This window comes from Calcarisporiella thermophila, assembly GCF_041956535.1.
Source record: "Calcarisporiella thermophila strain CBS 279.70 unplaced genomic scaffold VTP21scaffold_9, whole genome shotgun sequence".
Classification (NCBI taxonomy): domain Eukaryota; kingdom Fungi; phylum Calcarisporiellomycota; class Calcarisporiellomycetes; order Calcarisporiellales; family Calcarisporiellaceae; genus Calcarisporiella; species Calcarisporiella thermophila.
In genome coordinates, this window is record NW_027192199.1 from 327,441 (window position 1) to 345,801 (window position 18,361).

General features: G+C 45.2%; 11 protein-coding genes across 11 annotated transcripts; 5 read left to right on the top strand and 6 right to left on the bottom strand.

Annotated features, from left to right (window-relative positions):
* Positions 1-49: 49 nt before the first annotated feature.
* On the top strand, positions 50-739 carry VTP21DRAFT_11490 (uncharacterized protein; the record flags this gene model as incomplete). The annotated part of the gene is made up of 1 exon (XM_069390940.1): positions 50-739. One exon carries the CDS (start codon positions 50-52, stop codon positions 737-739), a length of 690 nt encoding a protein of 229 aa, XP_069252121.1.
* A 449-nt stretch (positions 740-1,188) lies between these two features.
* Positions 1,189-2,837, bottom strand: VTP21DRAFT_11491 (uncharacterized protein; the record flags this gene model as incomplete). Its single annotated transcript, XM_069390941.1, has 3 exons — positions 1,189-1,765; positions 1,844-1,993; positions 2,071-2,837. The coding sequence occupies 3 exons, from the start codon at positions 2,835-2,837 to the stop codon at positions 1,189-1,191; spliced, it is 1,494 nt and encodes a 497-aa protein (XP_069252122.1).
* Positions 2,838-3,415: 578 nt separating this feature from the next.
* On the bottom strand, positions 3,416-4,934 carry VTP21DRAFT_11492 (uncharacterized protein; the record flags this gene model as incomplete). The annotated part of the gene is made up of 3 exons (XM_069390942.1): positions 3,416-4,352; positions 4,484-4,799; positions 4,874-4,934. 3 exons carry the CDS (start codon positions 4,932-4,934, stop codon positions 3,416-3,418), a joined length of 1,314 nt encoding a protein of 437 aa, XP_069252123.1.
* A 260-nt stretch (positions 4,935-5,194) lies between these two features.
* VTP21DRAFT_11493 (uncharacterized protein) lies at positions 5,195-6,141 on the bottom strand (the record flags this gene model as incomplete). The annotated part of the gene is made up of 4 exons (XM_069390943.1): positions 5,195-5,544; positions 5,614-5,881; positions 5,951-6,034; positions 6,097-6,141. 4 exons carry the CDS (start codon positions 6,139-6,141, stop codon positions 5,195-5,197), a joined length of 747 nt encoding a protein of 248 aa, XP_069252124.1.
* A 124-nt stretch (positions 6,142-6,265) lies between these two features.
* Positions 6,266-7,201, top strand: VTP21DRAFT_11494 (uncharacterized protein; the record flags this gene model as incomplete). Its single annotated transcript, XM_069390944.1, has 1 exon — positions 6,266-7,201. One exon carries the CDS (start codon positions 6,266-6,268, stop codon positions 7,199-7,201), a length of 936 nt encoding a protein of 311 aa, XP_069252125.1.
* Positions 7,202-7,348: 147 nt separating this feature from the next.
* On the bottom strand, positions 7,349-8,432 carry VTP21DRAFT_11495 (uncharacterized protein; the record flags this gene model as incomplete). Its single annotated transcript, XM_069390945.1, has 2 exons — positions 7,349-7,920; positions 7,994-8,432. The coding sequence occupies 2 exons, from the start codon at positions 8,430-8,432 to the stop codon at positions 7,349-7,351; spliced, it is 1,011 nt and encodes a 336-aa protein (XP_069252126.1).
* Positions 8,433-8,716: 284 nt separating this feature from the next.
* Positions 8,717-10,707, top strand: VTP21DRAFT_11496 (uncharacterized protein; the record flags this gene model as incomplete). The annotated part of the gene is made up of 6 exons (XM_069390946.1): positions 8,717-8,745; positions 8,821-8,837; positions 8,909-8,982; positions 9,066-9,159; positions 9,216-9,351; positions 9,450-10,707. 6 exons carry the CDS (start codon positions 8,717-8,719, stop codon positions 10,705-10,707), a joined length of 1,608 nt encoding a protein of 535 aa, XP_069252127.1.
* A 1,453-nt stretch (positions 10,708-12,160) lies between these two features.
* On the bottom strand, positions 12,161-13,560 carry VTP21DRAFT_11497 (uncharacterized protein; the record flags this gene model as incomplete). The annotated part of the gene is made up of 5 exons (XM_069390947.1): positions 12,161-12,957; positions 13,017-13,095; positions 13,175-13,221; positions 13,292-13,343; positions 13,411-13,560. The coding sequence occupies 5 exons, from the start codon at positions 13,558-13,560 to the stop codon at positions 12,161-12,163; spliced, it is 1,125 nt and encodes a 374-aa protein (XP_069252128.1).
* Positions 13,561-14,580: 1,020 nt separating this feature from the next.
* On the top strand, positions 14,581-15,430 carry VTP21DRAFT_11498 (uncharacterized protein; the record flags this gene model as incomplete). Its single annotated transcript, XM_069390948.1, has 2 exons — positions 14,581-15,123; positions 15,191-15,430. The coding sequence occupies 2 exons, from the start codon at positions 14,581-14,583 to the stop codon at positions 15,428-15,430; spliced, it is 783 nt and encodes a 260-aa protein (XP_069252129.1).
* Positions 15,431-15,601: 171 nt separating this feature from the next.
* On the top strand, positions 15,602-16,617 carry VTP21DRAFT_11499 (uncharacterized protein; the record flags this gene model as incomplete). Its single annotated transcript, XM_069390949.1, has 3 exons — positions 15,602-15,827; positions 15,893-16,404; positions 16,474-16,617. 3 exons carry the CDS (start codon positions 15,602-15,604, stop codon positions 16,615-16,617), a joined length of 882 nt encoding a protein of 293 aa, XP_069252130.1.
* Positions 16,618-16,885: 268 nt separating this feature from the next.
* Positions 16,886-18,276, bottom strand: VTP21DRAFT_11500 (uncharacterized protein; the record flags this gene model as incomplete). The annotated part of the gene is made up of 5 exons (XM_069390952.1): positions 16,886-16,940; positions 17,016-17,341; positions 17,423-17,710; positions 17,783-18,084; positions 18,165-18,276. 5 exons carry the CDS (start codon positions 18,274-18,276, stop codon positions 16,886-16,888), a joined length of 1,083 nt encoding a protein of 360 aa, XP_069252131.1.
* Positions 18,277-18,361: the final 85 nt, after the last annotated feature.

The window sequence follows — 18,361 nt, forward strand, 5'->3', positions numbered from 1 at the left end:
TATTCAGAAAGAATCAACCCTCCATCTTGTTCTTCGCCTTCGTGGTGGTATGCAAATCTTCGTCAAGACTCTCACCGGCAAGACAATTACTCTTGAAGTCGAATCATCTGACACTATTGAAACGGTGAAGCAGAAAATCCAAGACAAAGAGGGTATCCCCCCGGATCAGCAGCGTTTGATCTTTGCCGGCAAACAGCTCGAGGATGGCCGCACTCTTTCTGACTACAATATTCAAAAGGAGTCGACCCTTCACCTTGTTCTTCGTCTGCGTGGTGGTATGCAAATTTTCGTTAAGACCCTCACAGGCAAGACAATCACACTCGAGGTGGAGTCATCTGACACGATTGAGACCGTGAAGCAGAAGATTCAGGATAAGGAGGGTATCCCCCCAGATCAGCAGCGTCTGATTTTCGCAGGCAAACAACTCGAAGATGGCCGCACTCTCTCCGACTACAACATCCAGAAAGAATCCACTCTCCATCTTGTCTTGCGTCTGCGTGGTGGTATGCAAATCTTCGTCAAGACCCTCACCGGCAAGACCATCACCCTTGAGGTGGAGTCATCTGACACGATTGAAACCGTGAAGCAGAAGATCCAGGATAAAGAGGGTATCCCCCCGGACCAGCAGCGCCTGATCTTTGCTGGTAAGCAACTCGAGGATGGACGCACTCTCTCGGACTACAATATCCAGAAAGAGTCGACTCTCCATCTCGTCTTGCGTTTGCGTGGTGGGCAGTAAACCCTCCTAGCCTGTGAAGCAATTATGTTTTTATATTCACACACTCCTGTAACACTTATGGAAAATACTTTTTAAGCATATGAAATTGTATTGTCAACCTCTGAATGATAATGAAAATAAACTCCAGACATGTAATGTTTTGCTTCACCCACGTTTCTTTCCATAAGCATATACGTTCAAACATCTGATCTTTCGGTTCCATTCTATTTTCGAGATTCTAACATATATAATTAAAAGATGGTATTGTACCGGTTCAGCATAGAGAAAATTCAAAAGCGTGCGTTCAAAAGAGAAAAATAAAAGCTGGAGGTGATTCTGTGAGGATGGGAGGAAGGAAAAAAATAATAAATGAGCTGCATCGTGGTTGAATATTATAAGTGAATACGGAGGTTGCGAAAAAAAAAATACTCTATACATGATATTAAATAAGCACACAAGTAGTATATGGTTCAAGAGACCGAGGTAGCTAATGAAGTCGGTGTGGAGGAGGATGGCTCGACAGCAGATTCGATCACTGAATGCGGATACTCATTGGTGATTGAAGGTGCATTAGGGGGCAATAAGAAGACGCCCCGGTCTTCTTCTTCGCGAGGCTGCATGTCTATTGCCTCTTTCAGACCAGGTGTCTTACATTTTTCAATAGTGGGGACCTCCGGTAATATTGATGGGCTACGGACAGGGCTGGCAATCTGCTGTGGTAAACTTGCCGGCTCTTTTCCTTTAAATAGTCTCTTTTTCCCTAGTTTTGAGCCTCTTCCCTCTCCATTTTGCGGTGCGGGGGGTTGAACCGCAGAGGCGGAGCTGATCTCCGAAGGAGTCCTTGTGGGTTCGATATTTGGCGAGCGTGACCTACGAAAGAACATAGTACGTTTAGAAAGCGACTTGGTTGGAGGTTTTTCTGGCGATGTCGCTGTGATAGGAAGAAGGTCATTAGATGGATCTTCGATGCTTTTTTCCTGCTTGTCTCCAGAGCGGAAAAGATTGCCAGCCCACTCTTTAGTCCAGCGAATGCGCTGCCTGATTGCCCTAATAAAAAAAAACAGAGGAAGAGTCGCCAAGTAAATATGCTGGTTTGATAGTTGCACATCCTAAAGGAATGCCTACCTCTTTGCCATATTGACATTGACTTTGCCTGAGTTTTTCATCAACCACAGCAATCCACAATTGGATGCAAGAAGCAAGATAATATAAAGATCGAAGGAAGAATAGCGCAGCACAAGACAGTAGATGGTAAGAAAGAGGAGCATGCGACGACTACAATCACGAGAAATAGGCAGCATACTTGTTAATGAGATGGTATTGATGGCACCTTGAGGGAGCGATATACTCACCGATTGCGTACAAATGTGATTTGTTTTAATTCTGCGAAAGTACGTTTCTGTTGAGGAGGAAGATCGGGGTATGTTAAGAGCGCAATAAACTGCCAGGCCATTTCCAATAGGCCTCCGGATCCTCCCCCCTGCCCATTTCCCCCCTCCTTCCCGACTCTTCGTCGTTTCTTGCCTCCCCCGTTAACTGCACCTGCGACTTCATCGTCAGCATAGGGTATCTGCGGTCCATTCAACCAGTACAATAGAACATCCAGTCCTGGGTATTCGCTCAAGGCCGATTTTTGGCCAGAATTTCTGGGGGCTATCGATTCGGGAAGAGGATCCCATTCATAATTCTCATTGTCAAATCCGTTGGGAGATGTCTCTACAAGAACAAGGTCATCTTCGTCACCCGTGCTATTTCGACGATTAGGCTTTTCTTTGGCGTCCCCTTTCACTTCATCCTCCAGGCTGCTCTCCCAGTTCTCAACTGCGCCCGCATTCGCACATTCCTCTTCCTCCTCTTCCTGCTCCTCCTCTTCGGCATGCTCGCTAAAATTTTGATAAATTCCCATGATGGCATGATCTGCACTTGCCGATCTTCCGTGTTTTCTCGGATCGGTTTCCGCATTGGAAACATGCTCAATAACAGAATGATCATTCTTTTGTTGTAGTTTTCGAGTTGAGAGCCAACGTGAGATGCGAGATTTAGGGTTTTTAGGGTTGGAAGAGGGGGAGAGAGGGCGAAGTGATGGGGAAAGGGGTTTACGCGGCGTAGGGATCACCATAGATAAAAAAATATATCGGGGAGACTATCGAGAGAAGTGTGGGGGTGGGAGGCTATGTGTGGTGAAAGGAACAGGAAGTTGTGAAATACATATATCGATTATTATTATTTAATGGTTTTGATGGATGCAATCGAAAGAAAAAGGAGGTTGAAAGAGGTTGACAGAACACATGGATGAAATTCCGAACCTTGGAATAAAATGGCTTATATGAATCATCTTAGGTAAACGATTGGTTACATGATTTCATGGAAGGATCGCTGTGTTTGAATGTGGAAAATCCTCTTTAAAAATAGATGTGTGGATTAGAACAATAGTCGTGTAAAAAATTGTATGAGGGAAAAGACACATCATAAATCATACAAAACCACTAAAACACTTTCTGGTTTTCATAGGGAAAAAACGGGCAAGAAAACGGATGAAATAGAGAAAAGTTAAAAAGAATAGAGAAAATATATATACTTGGAAAAGAGTTGTAGAAAAAAAGGCTATAAATCAGCCCGAGCAAAAGGAAAAACACGCACGAACACACACAAAAAAACATAGCAAAATAAATGGAGTGTTATATCAGTAAATAGTATCTATTGTGCTGTGGAAATAGGAGGTAAAATGGCCCCATTTACTCTTTCTCTATCATTTTCAGCTATCATTGTATTTAGTTGACTCTCTCCATTGTCTAGGGATTTCATTTTCTGCACCCCAACCCATTTCTCCAAAACTCTCGCAGCAATTTCTCCCCCATTATCCGGCACCGGATCCTTTTTTTTCAACTCTGCAGCCTGAAGAATATACTTCCCCCATTCGCCGGACTCGAACTGTTCTCGCGGCATTTCCACAGGCAAACCATGATTACGCATCAAAACCAGCAGCCCTTCTTCTTCCTTGAATTGTGGCCTTGGCACATACACTAGCGGCTTGCAATGAGCAATTGCCTCAGAGCAGCTACCGTATCCGAGTTTTCCAAGCAGAACGTCGGCGGCGTTGATCAAATCAGGGATGTAGGCGTCCTTGGGAGCTCGGAAAAAGCGGCTGGGAAGACTGGCGGACGGAGGATCGCCACAGAAAACACATATCCAACCATCCGGAAGGGGATTGTCGCCCCACGCGTCTTTCGAAAGTACCTGGCCACCAAATTGCAGTAAAAGAATCTTGTGGGTGGTGTAGATTTTAGGAGGGATGCCGATGGCAAACCAGACTTCATCACGGGGAGATTGTCCCTTGCGTACCACAAGCGGCACATCTATGATACACTTCTTTCTCGTAATGTGTTCTGCCTCATTGTTGGAAAGATAGTCGTCAGAGGAGATGGAGGGTGCATTTTCGAACGCAGGAATGTTGATATAGCCTGGTAGGCGGACAAGCAGTGCGGAGTGAGAATAATCAGAAATCATTTGATCGACAAGGTTATTGATGCGCATATTAAGCGAAGAATTCCCCTCACGCAACTTCCAGTAAATCTCATCAAAGGTGAAGTTTGTCACAAGAGCCGAGGGTATACCGGCTTTCGCCGCAGCAGCACTAAGTTATAGAAGACAACAAACAATTCCAAAAGTTAGAATTGCACAAGGCCAAGACACAATTTGTTTTTGAAGTCAAAAGACCCAACACCAGAATCAACTCCAATGTCAGCATTTATCTCTTTTACTTACCAGGGCACAAAAGGCGCATCACACAGCACTATATCGCATCTCACCGACTTGAGCCACGACGCCTCCTCCCTTAAAATTTCAGCCCGTTTTTTCATAAAGGATTCCACGCCAGCTATTGTATTCGGGCCATCAATAACATATGGAAGTGTCTGAATTACTCCGGAGTCGATAAGCGCATGGCGATACTGTGCCCCGAGGCAGATGACTCGCTGAAATATGAAATCGCTTGCATCACTAATGATGTAGACTGTGTGGCCAGCGGGATGACGCAGGAGCTCCGTAGCGATTTGGTTCACACGGGTAGCGTGGCCCCAACCTAGTATGAATATTACTTAGCTGATGGACCATCTTCCCGCGAGGCTTGACCTCTAATGTTGGAAAATTACATACCGTGACCAGAGACATAGTAGCAAAAGATAAAGGCCTGCTGACCATGCCGAAAACGGCTCATTAGGCTTAAATTAGTGTACGAATTGGACTAGTGTAAGTAAAATATGTATCTCGCTAACTTTTTTGCGACGTTTATAAAAATTATAAGTAGCTGATGTTGCTTTCTCGTTTTACTTCTTGCAGATAAGCACTTGGACATTGGGAGCAAAAGGTCATATGCACTGCGCCACAATAAATGGACTTGGTCTAAACCCAAAAAAATGTCTTGCTTGAGAAAAAAAATTTGTATAATTTATGTTTTATTTCTATAGCGAAAAATCTCTATGTATTCTTCTCAGCAGCTACCGTCACCTTCTCCTTTACACCCTCCACCTTCTCGCCAACTTGGACTCTTTTTTTTGTTGCCTGCTGTTCAAACCTCCGCAGCCCATCCTCGATTTCTCCGCGCACATACTCGATTTCTTTTCCGATCCACTGCCACGCCTCTTTTGCATCTAGCTTCGATTGCTCTACTGTGTTGGATACTTTCTTGTGCATATCGCTGAGCGGGGGCCAACGTTGTTCTACGCGTTCGAACTCCCTGAAAATGTTATTCGTAGTGCGAGGAAGGAGATAAGAGGAGGCTAATGTGGCGAAGAGGATGGGAGAGGCGGCTCTGATAATGATATTGCCTTACCAGAATAAAAGACTTGAGTACCAAAAGCAAAAATGACGGTCATATAAAATAGAAGCATTCTTACGATTTCTTGAAGCTACCACACCAGCCAATGCTGCTACTCCTACCCAAATTCCATTCGGCAACAGATTATCCTCCTTAGAAATGATTTCTTTCATCTTGCCAATTAATTCATTCTCGGCAGCCACCACCTTCTCTTTAGTTTCAAGAGATTTAGCATGGATTTGATTAAGCGTATTTAAGGTAGTCAGACGAGCTTTCTGCACGGCCCCCTGTAATCCAAGTGGCTCTTCCTGAATGAGTGGTGATGGCTCAGGGTTTTCGTATACAGACTGTAGCATTATACATGTGCTATTAGAAGTTGTTTAGGTAATACAATCGGCTGAAATCGAGGTTCCTACCTTTCTCTCTTTGCCCTCAGTGTGAACACTTGAGTTTACGCCCAGCAGCATGGATGCAGCCGCTGCCGAGGAGATAGCTGAAAACTAAATAATAAAATATTGATATATAAATATATATGTATAACGACGGATGTTGTTATAAATACCATTCTTGCCCCGGACATGATCTCTTCTTTTTCGATCGGGTCCATCTGTTGCCTGCTCGAAATTTAGCGAATATGTGGCTTAGCTCGAGGATGAGTGGATAATGAATGGAAATTATATATATTACTTTACTTTGTCATCCATCAACCCCATTCCTCCTTACTGACAAAGATGAGAATTAGATTGTTCCTACCCCTGCTCATTCTTTCCATTGTTCCTCTTGTGATAGCATCAATTGGTGACTCTTCTCCCGACTATCAGAATTGCGTGGCCTATTGCCGTCACAATACATGTGGTTCCAATCCTCCCCTTCCACTTTCTCTGCGTTTGACCGGCTGGACATGCGCAAGTAACTGTGGATATAACTGCATGCGTACTATCACACAGGAGGCGATGGAGCGAGGGGATCCAATTGTCCAATACCATGGTAAATGGCCCTTTGTCCGTGTTCTGGGTGTCCAAGAGCCCGCGAGCGTAATATTCAGTTTACTGAATGGCTGGGTGCACTATAAGCACTGGAAAGTCCTGAGTAGATTGCCGGATTCACTACCAATCAAGAAATTTTTACTGGGAAATGTGATTGTGGGATTGAACACTTGGTTATGGAGTTCAGTGTTCCACACAAGAGACACGTCCCTTACAGAGAAGCTGGATTACTTCTCCGCAGGCTTTGGGATTCTGTATGGCCTCTATCTTGCCCTCTTACGCGTTTTTGGGGTGAATCGCCTGGTGTTGTTTGGTGGAGGCTTTGTACTCTTGTCTATGTTTATTGCACATGTTAGCTATCTCTCCTTTTGGCGTTTTGACTACTCCTATAACATGGCTGCTTCAGTCGCAGTGGGCGTGGTGCACAATTTCGTGTGGTCAATATGGGCTACATGGGCAATTTCCCATGGCCGGAAGTACGCCTGGCGCTCAATCCTCTGCTTCTTACTAATCACAGTGGCCATGTCTTTGGAGCTCTTGGATTTCCCTCCTATTTGGGAAGTCTTCGACGCTCATTCTTTATGGCATGCGGCAACCATTTTCATCACCCCAATCTGGTATCGCTTCTTGCTGCTCGATGCTAAATATGAAGCAAGCTTAAAGGGGAAAATGAAGCAATAGCTGGCATTTTTCATTATGTTGTTCATACAATAATAATGTTCACTATTACCATTGTTTTGTTTTCTACTCGTAGAGCTCTCACGGTTTTTACTTTGAGGCATTTTCATAATGTTACAATAAAAAAATAAAATAAAATATTTAAACATTTCAGAGTCTATTGCCCATGGCGATTCTCACCACCGCTTTCCCGTACACTTCTCTGTTCATAATTGCCAATAGTCCCTCCTTTACTCCTTCGAGACCTTTATACACTTTGTAAATAACCGGTCTTTTCAGCCGTCCGCTCTCGAATGCACCCAATATATCCGCCAGCATCCTTTCCGCTTTATCAGGGTTTCTTGCACTGAAATTGCCAAAGAACACACCAACCACGGATGCGCTTTTAACCAAGCACAAATTCGCCGGGATACTTTCAATCTTGCCGCCAGCAAACCCGATCACAAGGAGTCGCGAATGAGGCGCAACGCACTTGAGTGAGGGAAGCAAAAGGCCAACAGGATCATAGACTATATCCACCCCTCTACCACCTGTTAATTGTTTGACTTTATCATGCCACCCCTTTTCATATCCAATGACATGATCGGCTCCTTGTTCGAGGCAGACTTTGCGTTTAGCTTCGGTGGAAGCCATGGCTATGACTTTAGCATTGTGGGCCTTGGCGATTTGCACAGCAGTGAGACCAACACCACCAGCTGCACCGTGTACCAGCACAACTTCTCCTAAATAAATACATATGAACGCGTCTGATTAAAACGCGGATAGAAGGAAAAGTAGAATAATAAACGGTTTTACCAGGTTGTATACTGCCTCGATTTACAAGTCCGTACCACGAAGTCATATAATTCATGAACACCCCAGCGGCTTCCTCGAAGCTTAAACCGGGCGGTATACGCAATACTTCCTTCATGTTACATACAATTTTTTCGCAATGGGTTCCAGCCGCGCTTCCAAAAACCCGATCCCCAACCTTCACCCTCCCATACTTTCCTGGATTTTGGCCATCGTTGACCTTGAGCACTATGCCCGCAAACTCGGTTCCAAGGAGAAAAGGGAATTTCGGCTTCGTTTGGTATTTGCCCTGAATCATAAGAACTTCATAGAAATTTAATCCTACCGCAACAACCTGGACGAGAACTTGGCCAGGCTTTAAGGCATCGGGTTCTGGGGCATTTTCAGTGATAACGAGTTCTTCAGGGCTTTTAAGGTAACGATCAACTAAAATAGCACGCATTTTCACGAGATTTGTCTCGATGGACCTTTGTGCCGAAAACCGTTTTTATCAAAACGGCTTTGGCTTTTTAACAATTTTTATATGGACATGTGAACAAAGAAAGCCGAATCGGATAATCCAATAGCTTGCCCTCAACAAACTTGGATCAAAAAAAAAAAAAATAAACACAATTTTGACTTGACTCATGCTTTCGCGTTTTTTTAAAACGAAAACTGTCTTTTTTGGCATCTATATAAACACAATTTGTGTTCATAACATAGTTCACTTTTGAAAGTGCAAAGACGATGAGCAAAGACATAAAGAAGGCTAAGGGGTAAATTGAGCAATTTTAACATATAATTGAACGAATACTGAATAGCATATTTTGATACATCTCGATATTGAATAGAGGTGCAAAGCAAGATGGTAACATCGCATTGCTCGGAAAATTTTATGTCGGATGATATTGAGAAGAATTTCTATTCACAAACCAATAGGTCAGAGCGAAGGTGCCTCCCAGTTGGGCATCGAAGTTAAGAAGGATGTAGATTTTTCAAAATGGTACCAACAGGTATGAGTACATCTAGTTTTGCTATCTTATATTCTCGCCTTAATCCTATGGATCCATCCTCTTTGCTCTCTTCTTGAGAATAGGTGGTTACCCGTGGTGATATGATTGAATACTATGATGTTAGTGGATGTTACGTCCTTAGACCCTGGGCATATTATGTTTGGAAAGTCATTCAAGGTAAGCTCTTCATTCTAAGTAATACGTGCATCTATGTACTGACCACTAGTGAATAGGATGGTTTGATGCGGAAATCGAGAAATTGGGTGTTGAGGATGCTTATTTCCCCATGTTTGTATCTAACCGTGCCCTCGAGAGAGAGAAGGACCACATTGAAGGATTTGCTCCAGAGGTTGCTTGGGTAACAAAATCGTAAGTGCATTCGTTATCATCCGTTCACAGGAATTCCCATGATTAACCAAGGATTTTTTTTCCTCACCCTCGTTTCACTCTTCCCTCCCGCTCAATAGTGGCAGCTCTGATTTGGAGGAACCTATTGCTATTCGCCCAACCTCTGAGACCGTCATGTACCCCTACTATGCGAAGTGGGTACGCAGTCATCGCGACTTGCCCCTCAAGCTCAACCAGTGGTGCTCGGTGGTACGCTGGGAGTTCAAACACCCGCAGCCCTTCCTGCGTACACGCGAATTCTTATGGCAAGAGGGCCACTGTGCTTATTTGACCAAAGAAGAAGCCGATGCCGAGACCCGCGAAATTCTTGAACTCTACTACCAAGTATATAAGGACTTGCTGGCGGTGCCAGTGGTCAAGGGAATGAAGACAAGCAAGGAGAAGTTTGCAGGGTCGCTTTACTCAACCACCGTGGAAGGATTTGTCCCCTCCACTGGTCGTGGTATCCAGGCCGGAACAAGTCATTGTTTGGGCCAAAACTTCAGTAAGATGTTCAACATCGTGGTGGAGGACCCCACTGCTCCCGCAAATGCTGGAGACGAGGCCAAGAAGCTGAATGTTTGGCAGACCAGCTGGGGTCTCTCCACTCGCACCATTGGTGTGATGGTCATGATCCACGGAGACGACAAAGGACTGGTGATGCCTCCCCGTGTCTCGAACATCCAGGTGATCGTAGTACCCGTGGGCTTGACCGCTAAAGCGACCGATGAGGATCGCAAGGAAATCGAGGATGCTTGCAAGGGGGTCATTGCACGCCTCACCAAAGTTGGTGTGAGAGCAAAGGGCGATTTCCGCGAAAACTACACCCCTGGATACAAGTTCAATCACTGGGAGCTCCGCGGTGTCCCCGTGCGCCTCGAAATCGGCCCGAAGGATCTTAAGAAGGAGCAGACCTTATCGGTGCGACGCGACACTGGAGTGAAGGCTCCCATCGCCCTTGCCGATTTGGAGACCGCAATTCCGCAGCTTTTGGACACAATCCACAATGACATGTATGAGCGAGCTGTGGAATCGAGAGATGCTCACCTGAAGCGCATTGAAAAGTGGGAGGACTTCGTTCCTGCTCTCGACTCAAAGAATATGTGCCTGATTCCCTTCTGTTTGCGCGAGGAGTGCGAGGATGACATCAAGAACTCGTCTTCCAAGGTGGAAGAGGAGGGAGCAGAGGTGGATGAGAAGGCGCCCGCCATGGGGGCCAAGTCCCTTTGCATTCCGTTCGAGCAGCCCAAGGAGAACCCACTCCAGCCCGGGGTTACAAAATGTATTAAGTGTGGACAAGATGCGCAGGCCTATACTCTATTTGGTAGGAGTTACTAGATGCAGTGCTATGCCTGATATGTTTAAGGTGTGCGTTTATATTCTTCGTTTTTTCGCTCTCTTCTTCTTAATACTTATAAAAGAAGTGTGGAAGTAGTCAACTGGGTTTTTTTTTCCTCTGTTTCTTTTTTGGTTTCCATTTGAAAGTATATTAGATAAATAAACTTGTTCTCTTTTTCAATTTAAGTTTCACAATGGCATTAATGGTGCCGGCATCAATTGATATTGTTTTTTCGTTATTTCGAACTTATTAGTTTTCGATGCACGCATTGCAGCTGGCCTGCAGAAAAGGAGGAAGAGGGAGAAGAGAGGGTGCAGCGAGGGCGGAAGATGGCCCACTCACGATGCGATCTTCCTTGGAGAAAAATGAACCGTGGCATTCAAACTCCGCGGTGGTTTAAGAGATATTAAAAATATCCACGGCCATTCTTCTTTAATTCTTTCTTTGTTCTCAGAGCCTTGCCTTTTCCCTTTATCTTCTGTTGACCGGCAGCATTGCGGCCCATTCTTTGTCAGTGGATGAAAAGGAAAGCGGTGGACATGGAGATTAACTGGTGTCTCTTCTGTGAAATTCGTACAAAAGTAAGTCAAAGGAGAACACCCCCTTCCTCTCCTTTCTCTCTTGTTTTCCCTTCTCCATCCAATCCCTTAATCAATATACCCATTTGTCCAATTCATTCCCCACCCTACTTATATTGTTTCACTACGTCCTATCCTACACGCGCACCCTCTCCCCATTCCCCTTTCCCTTCACTTTATAAGCAAAAAAAGAAACAATTACAGTCTCCAAATAATAACGAAATTTTTTCGCAAATAGGGATCCGCCTATTGCAGCGCTGCTTGCCACTTTCGTGATCGCATGTCCATAAAAACTTTCCCCATGCTCGCACATCCCAATCTGGAGCCCAACAAACCCAATTCGAACATGACTTCTCTGACCATACCAAAACTCCTTCCCCGCCACATGCGGCGCGTGTCGATGCCGAAGCCGGGTATGGCACCTTGCCGAATCAATTCAGCAGTGATGAATTAGAATAGACAAGGAGTCTGCATGGATTCCAAATGAAAGAAGGCGATGCGAGCGGTGTCACAGGTGGCAAGTTATGGGGCGGCATAGAGAAAAACAATGGACATTAGTAAATCCTATCTCATCTATATATTCAACTTAAAAGCGATCCCTTATATATTTACACGCATTCGACAATTAGAGAAAAAAAAAGCAACGTTTACTATCCATATTTAATTCAAAATCTGTTTAGCTTTGTATATGATTATGAATAAATACGCTTTCGCATGCTTCCCATTTTTAAATTGCGGCATATATTATAAAAAAAAGTGGAGAGAAAACTTACAATTAATAAAAATACTCAGGCAAAATAAAAAAATCCTACACCCGCTCTCCTCCAGCACTGTTAAAGCACAAGAATAAATGAAAGGGAAAGGAGTTCCAGAATTATCGTACGCTTACAAACGCCAACCCTCTCCGTACCTGACTCTCCACTTCTTCTTCATTTTTTTCTTCCGACTTTTCTGATCTACTTTTTCGCGCTCTCCTTTCTCTCTCGCCGTGACTTGATTCTACCCGCCCCTTCGCCGTTTCCTCCGTCTCTTCCTCCTCCTCCCCAGACCCAGAGGCAGAATCCGATGCAGATCCTTCCAAAGAGGAGGAGAGGGTCGATCCCGGTGAGCGTCTTCTTTCTTCTTCCCTCCCTGATGGAAAATTGGCGGCGAAACTATTCAGGCGCTGGATCATCCGCTGATCGTAATCGCAGCGTAGCCGCTTTTCCGCAGGCATTCCCGCAAATCTTGCCATATCGAAACCGTCGTGTGAACGGCGATGGGGTGGAGGCGGCGGATGGGGGGCATGGGGTGTGGGGCGGGGTATCATATCCTCGGCCAGAGCGGCGGCGGCTAGAAGAGTTGAGACTCCAGAGGTTATCTGTGGAGGGGATGGGTACGAGGTTCTGGAATGAGGAGAGGGGGGATGGAGCATATTGCCAAAGGATGCAGACGGGACATGCGGTGCAGGGGTGGACTGTGCGGTAGGAGGTGAAATGGATAAGGTGGGGGGTGCGGTGGTGGGCGTGGGGATGCTGGAGGCTGTGGCTGGGATGGCCGAGGCTTTGGATTGTGGGTTTGGATGTGGCGGGGAATCATCTCTGGTGGCCGTGGAGGTCGCGCTCATAGAGGCAGAGGATTTGGGGAGGGGCGGAAGGGCTTGTGAGTGGACGCGCTCGTGTTTCTTCAAATCTAATAGAGAGGCGTTAGAGAGTTGCGCTGACACCTCCTTAAAAATAAAACGGGAATACCTTGTGGTCGCTTGAAGGTCTTTCCACAGAACCTGCATCCATGTGGTTTCGATGGGATATGAACACGCAAGTGAGACGTCTAACGGCAAAACAGGTGAGGGGAGTTGTAAGAAAAACAACCTTAGAAATGAGAAGCTTGAGGATCGAGTTGCAATTACCAAGTGATCGCGCTTGACTGTGGATACATCGCACCCGTCCCATTTACCTTGAAAAGAAAAATAGAAGAGTCATTTAAACATAAATACCGACTATCCTAAGTCCGCCAGCCATCTTACAGGTCAAACATAGGTTATTGGTTGATTTTCTACCGATATGATCATCGCACACCTAGCACCAAAAGGTCCGTTTACTACAGACTACAAGCCAGAGGGAGATTAGGGGGGAAGCAGCTTACATGTTGGTAGAGCGTCTCGGCCTCCCCGCCGGGGAACATGCGCCCGCAATCCTTCCAAAGACATACGAGCGGCCGCCCCGGGTCATCCGGCGATTTTGCCTTATCGTCGCCCTTGTAGACATACTCCCGAGTCCAAAAACTATGATGCATTCGTTCTCTCAGAATGGATCGCAAAGGATAAAATAGTTACAGGTGGAAGTACTAAAGCGTTGTCAAGTAGAAGGAGAACTTCGCAAAAACAAGGGATAAAATAAAGCATGTAGGCGACGTGAAAGAATCCTGGCTCTCTTTTTTTTTTCTCAGCTGAATTAATCCTCTTCACACATGCGCTTTCTCGCTATACTATTATAATCTCGTCTCAATAGGGCTGCCAAGAATCCAGTAAATACACTAATAAGATTAGTCGTATTTTTTTTTTTTCGACACCTGAAAATACGAAGCTTTGCTGGCTTGATTAGTGTTGCCTTTCTTCAACGATAAAGAAAAAATAGGACTAAGAATGAGAGGCCAATATAGAAAGGACTATATGGAGGGGGTTGCCAAAAGATTAATAGCAGCTATGAGAAACATCATCAAAAGAAAAAAAAAGAGAACATAACTTGGCAAATATTTCCATTGAACTCTTCTCTGCAGAACCCAATTTGGCCAATGACAAGCGAGGTTCATTAGATACACAAGGGGCTTACACACTGTCCACGCACACATCCTCGTTTCAAATAAGGGAGCTCTTGTTCCGTGACTTGCCTTAAAATCTTGCGAGCCCATGCCAAGGATTCTGTCTATTTTGCTTAGTGCGGGCCACGAGAGATCGACCGATTCCGCTCGCCGGAGCGTGTGATCATCTGGGGCCGGCCTAGGCCATTTGGGCCTTCAGCCCGCGCAGGCAACGCTTCTTCCCGCGCTCCTCGCTAACACCAGTCTGATAGTGTTAGCTCCCCTGATAATGAGTCAGCAAGAAATAGCAAATAATATACAGCTGAATCGCGCTTGAAACCTTATTTGAGGGTGGGCAATTTTGCGAGGGATTGCATTTCTATACGGATATTTTGCGTCCCATATCCCCGAGGATCTTATCCTGGCATCGGATAAAAAACCTCGCCGCCTTACTCTCCCTGATACTAACATCAAAACCGTTATCCACCGGCCCAACGGCTCATAGCTAGCTCCCAGATGAATGTCCGCCAGGAGCAACCTCTTCCAACGCTGTCGCAGCTCCTTTTCAAACACGCCCAGCCGCCATTTTGCATTTACACCTTTCTCAGGTTCCTTGAGCGCTGCCACCCGGAGCACGTCAATGATCTTCTTTTCTGGCTTCACGCCCGCGAGCATCACTTGCTCTGCCACACCAAGAAGAGGAAGAAAAAGCCTCTGCTAGACGCTCGCGCCTCAGCAGAGCGCATCTATTCCGTGTACTTCTCCTCCGGCGCCGTAAAAAAGCTCGCACTTCCCTCGCACATCGAGGCGGAAATCAAGGTGACATTGGAGACCAATATTCTCGGTCGCGAGGATCTCTTCCAACAGGCCCAGCAATGGATAGAGCAAACCCGACTTGCTGGCGTATATCCGGAGTTTCTTCGCTGGTGCACCCGCTGCAACCTTGCCGGTCAGGAGGGCTTGCGTATCATCATCGGGCTGCTTGCGCTCTTTTTCGGGTTTTCGATGGAGTTTAGCTGCATCCTTCTGGATGCTAAACCTTGGGAGAATCGCTTGTGGGTAAGTGGCTTCAGTTCTTCTATTTCTCTTATGGCGGTGAAGTTTGCTTAATCCCGTATTTTGCAAGGGCTTCATTCCGTTAACCGTCGGCATCTATTCCCTAGTCACCGGTATCCTTCAGCTCTGCCCTCTACTGGTCCTTGTCGCCAACTCCTACGAAACCACGTTCTTTACTCTCTCAAAAATTCAAGACTCGAACATTCGTCGAAGACTTGTTCAGAGGTCAATAGTGACATTGTCCGCTTGTTTGCTGGCCATTGCTGTTCTGTTCACTATATTTAGTCTAATACCTGGAAAGAGGATATAGCACTGGCTACATCCTCTTTCTAGCTATGAATGTACATTTTATTGTATTCTGCTAGCTTGTTGTATCAATAAGAAGTGTATCAACTGCCATTATTTCACTTAACAGTCACACAGCATTTATGAAAAAAGCAAATCAACCTCACGTATTTCGCCATTCAGTGAGATCTTATCGATGAATGTGATGAATCCCTCTGATTCCTCGAAATTAATCGACTATCTCCAGCAGAATCTCGAATTCATACCCTTCAAGTCCCTCCGAGAACATGAGGTTGAGCTGACTTCAAACGAAAAGCTCGAGCAAATGGGTGACATTCTCCACCGTGATCCAGGTCTGTTTCTGGAACGGTGGGGTAGATATTTACCAAGAGAAGAGCTCTCCAGATTCGAATGCATGAGAGGTGTTTGTTGCGTTTTTCTGTTTCTGGCACTGTTAGTTCTAGACTCTAATCTCTTGCAATATTAGATAACTATGAAGTCAATTTTCACCTAAACTCCCTCGCTTCTCCACCCTCCACCTCTCCAAAAAAATCTTCCTTATCTAGAAATCGCCGTCTTGCATACCTTCAACACCTCCGCCGCACTGAATATTTCTCAGACGAGGAGATGCGATATAGACAGCCAAGTCTATATAATGATTTCATAGGCCGCCACGTCCCCCCACTAAGCGCCTTCCCGATGGAAATGGGTTTGGTAGACCGGATATACTCAAATATCGATTCAGCCGAAGCTGAGGAGAGAAGAAAGTGGCAAGAGGAGGCAGAAGAGGAGGTAGAGGAGGAGGTAGAGGAGGAGGAAGAGGAAGAAGATGCGGCGAAGGAATATGGGGTAATGTTGGATGAGGACGGTATGGATTTAAGTAAGGAAAGCGGTAGAGAATTTGCAGAAGAAGAGAAAGAGTTGACTGCTGAAGAAAGAGACGACCTGCGAAGAGAATTTGTGCGCATTATGGAGGAAAATTTCTTGGATGGGAAAGATGTAAGCCAGTAGTGAACGATTCAATTAGCTGTTATAAGCTGATGTAGATGGATTATTTTAATGCCTTAGGAGTTCGACTACGATGCAATAGACAACGATCCGTCCCTTGACGATTACGACCAAATGGAACGGGATCTGCAAGACGTCTACTTTGATGAAGAGGAGGCTAATGACGGCGAGGGCCAAGAGGAGACTGGCGAGCTTGACTATTAATTCTGTATATTTTTTCAACTTTAATCATAGTTAGTTTATATCATTTACAATAACATAAAAAGAACAACCTAAAATATCATGAAATAATGGTTCATCGTGGTAGGTAAAAGAAAAGAAAGAGGAAAAAATGGCATTATATAAAGAGAAGAGGAAAAAAAACGTGGAATATAGCAGAAACTCTAAAATTACGATTAATATTAATGAATATAATGCTATTAAAAATCAAGGCCCAATAACGCATCTGATAAGAGTGAACATGAAATAATTTTTAGTCCGCTTTTTTATTGCCATTGGCGTGTCCATTTTCGTATTTCTTGCCCTCACTGGATTAAAAAAAAATTGATCACCCCAAGATCAGCAAAAGTAAGCATCACACCATAGTAAAATAGAAAACTCACTCCTCATCATCGCTTCGGTCGTCCTTCAGCTCCTTTCCACGCAGTGTCCGGTAGGCAATCCGGAACATCAGGTACGTCCAGAATATGTTTAACACGTACAGTCCTAATAACAGGGTGAAGATGATGTAGGGCACAAACCACGGGCACCACCAGCCCGTCGAGGGCTTGAGGTGCATATTGGGTATATATTTAAACGAGTCAACCAGTGTAGAGTACATGAAGCCCGTGTAAACGTAGAGTCGGGAATAGGTCCAACAAACAAGCAGGAACGCGAAGACGATATTAGAGGCGGTTTCAAACTTTAGATAGTAGAGACACTTGGCCAACTAAGCGATGAAGGATAGAAACGCACGTGAGCATGATTTTGCTTAAAAGATGCATGGGAGTGCATGCTTGCTAAATATTACCGCAAGAAAGATGTCCGCAAAATCCATCGAGCAGAACACGGCGTTCCCAATCCGCGTGAAGTTACAGCAATAGCTGGCGAAGATTAGTACGCAGGTATTCACATGGTGCATCACGAGTTCGCGGTAATCTTTGCGTGGATCCTCGATTTGTAGCACGAAGAACTGGTGGATCCAGAACGAGAACTGGAGGAGGTAATAATATTTGAAGAGCGCGGTGAAATGTAGGTGTGGATATCCTAGCCAGAAGTGCTTAAAGTCGAACCAGTACTCGCTACCAGATGCTATATACTTTTTTTAAAAAAAAGAGAAATTCATATTAGCTCCCTCCCCACCGCACGAAAAGCAAAGAAATGTGCTTACAATTCCCACTGAGAAAGCGGTTGAATAGTAGAGACATGCCCATCCTTGTTCACAAAATCTTGTTATCTCGCGTTTCTTCACGATTCCGGCCGCACTTGCAACAGGCCGAAGAATGTATCGAATTACTATGGCACGCAGGGCCGTAAAGAATAAGGCGTAAAAAGTCAAGAAGATAGTATCGAGCCAGCCTTTGCCGTAGGTGCCGTCCGGATGTTGGTAGGCAATAAAGAGAAAACGCCATGTCCCAGGAACTCCAGCAAGATAGGCAATGATGATGGCAGTCATGATATAGATCGGGAGACCTGGGAGGGAACGAGGAGAAGCAAGCAAGCCCCTGAATTAGTATGCAATTGACAGCTGTGAAACTAAAAATGAAACTCACTGATCTGATGACGCTCCAGGTAAGTGATGAAACCATTTTCCCGCCGGTGGAGACTGTGTTTCTTGGATCGGGGGGGTACCTTCACCGGATGTTGGTCAGTTGCGGCAGACATCAGTAACGATGTAGATTCAAATGCGAAGACGAAAACAAAGAGAAAGGGAATTCTAAAAAGCTTTGCGACCGTTCTTAAATTTTAT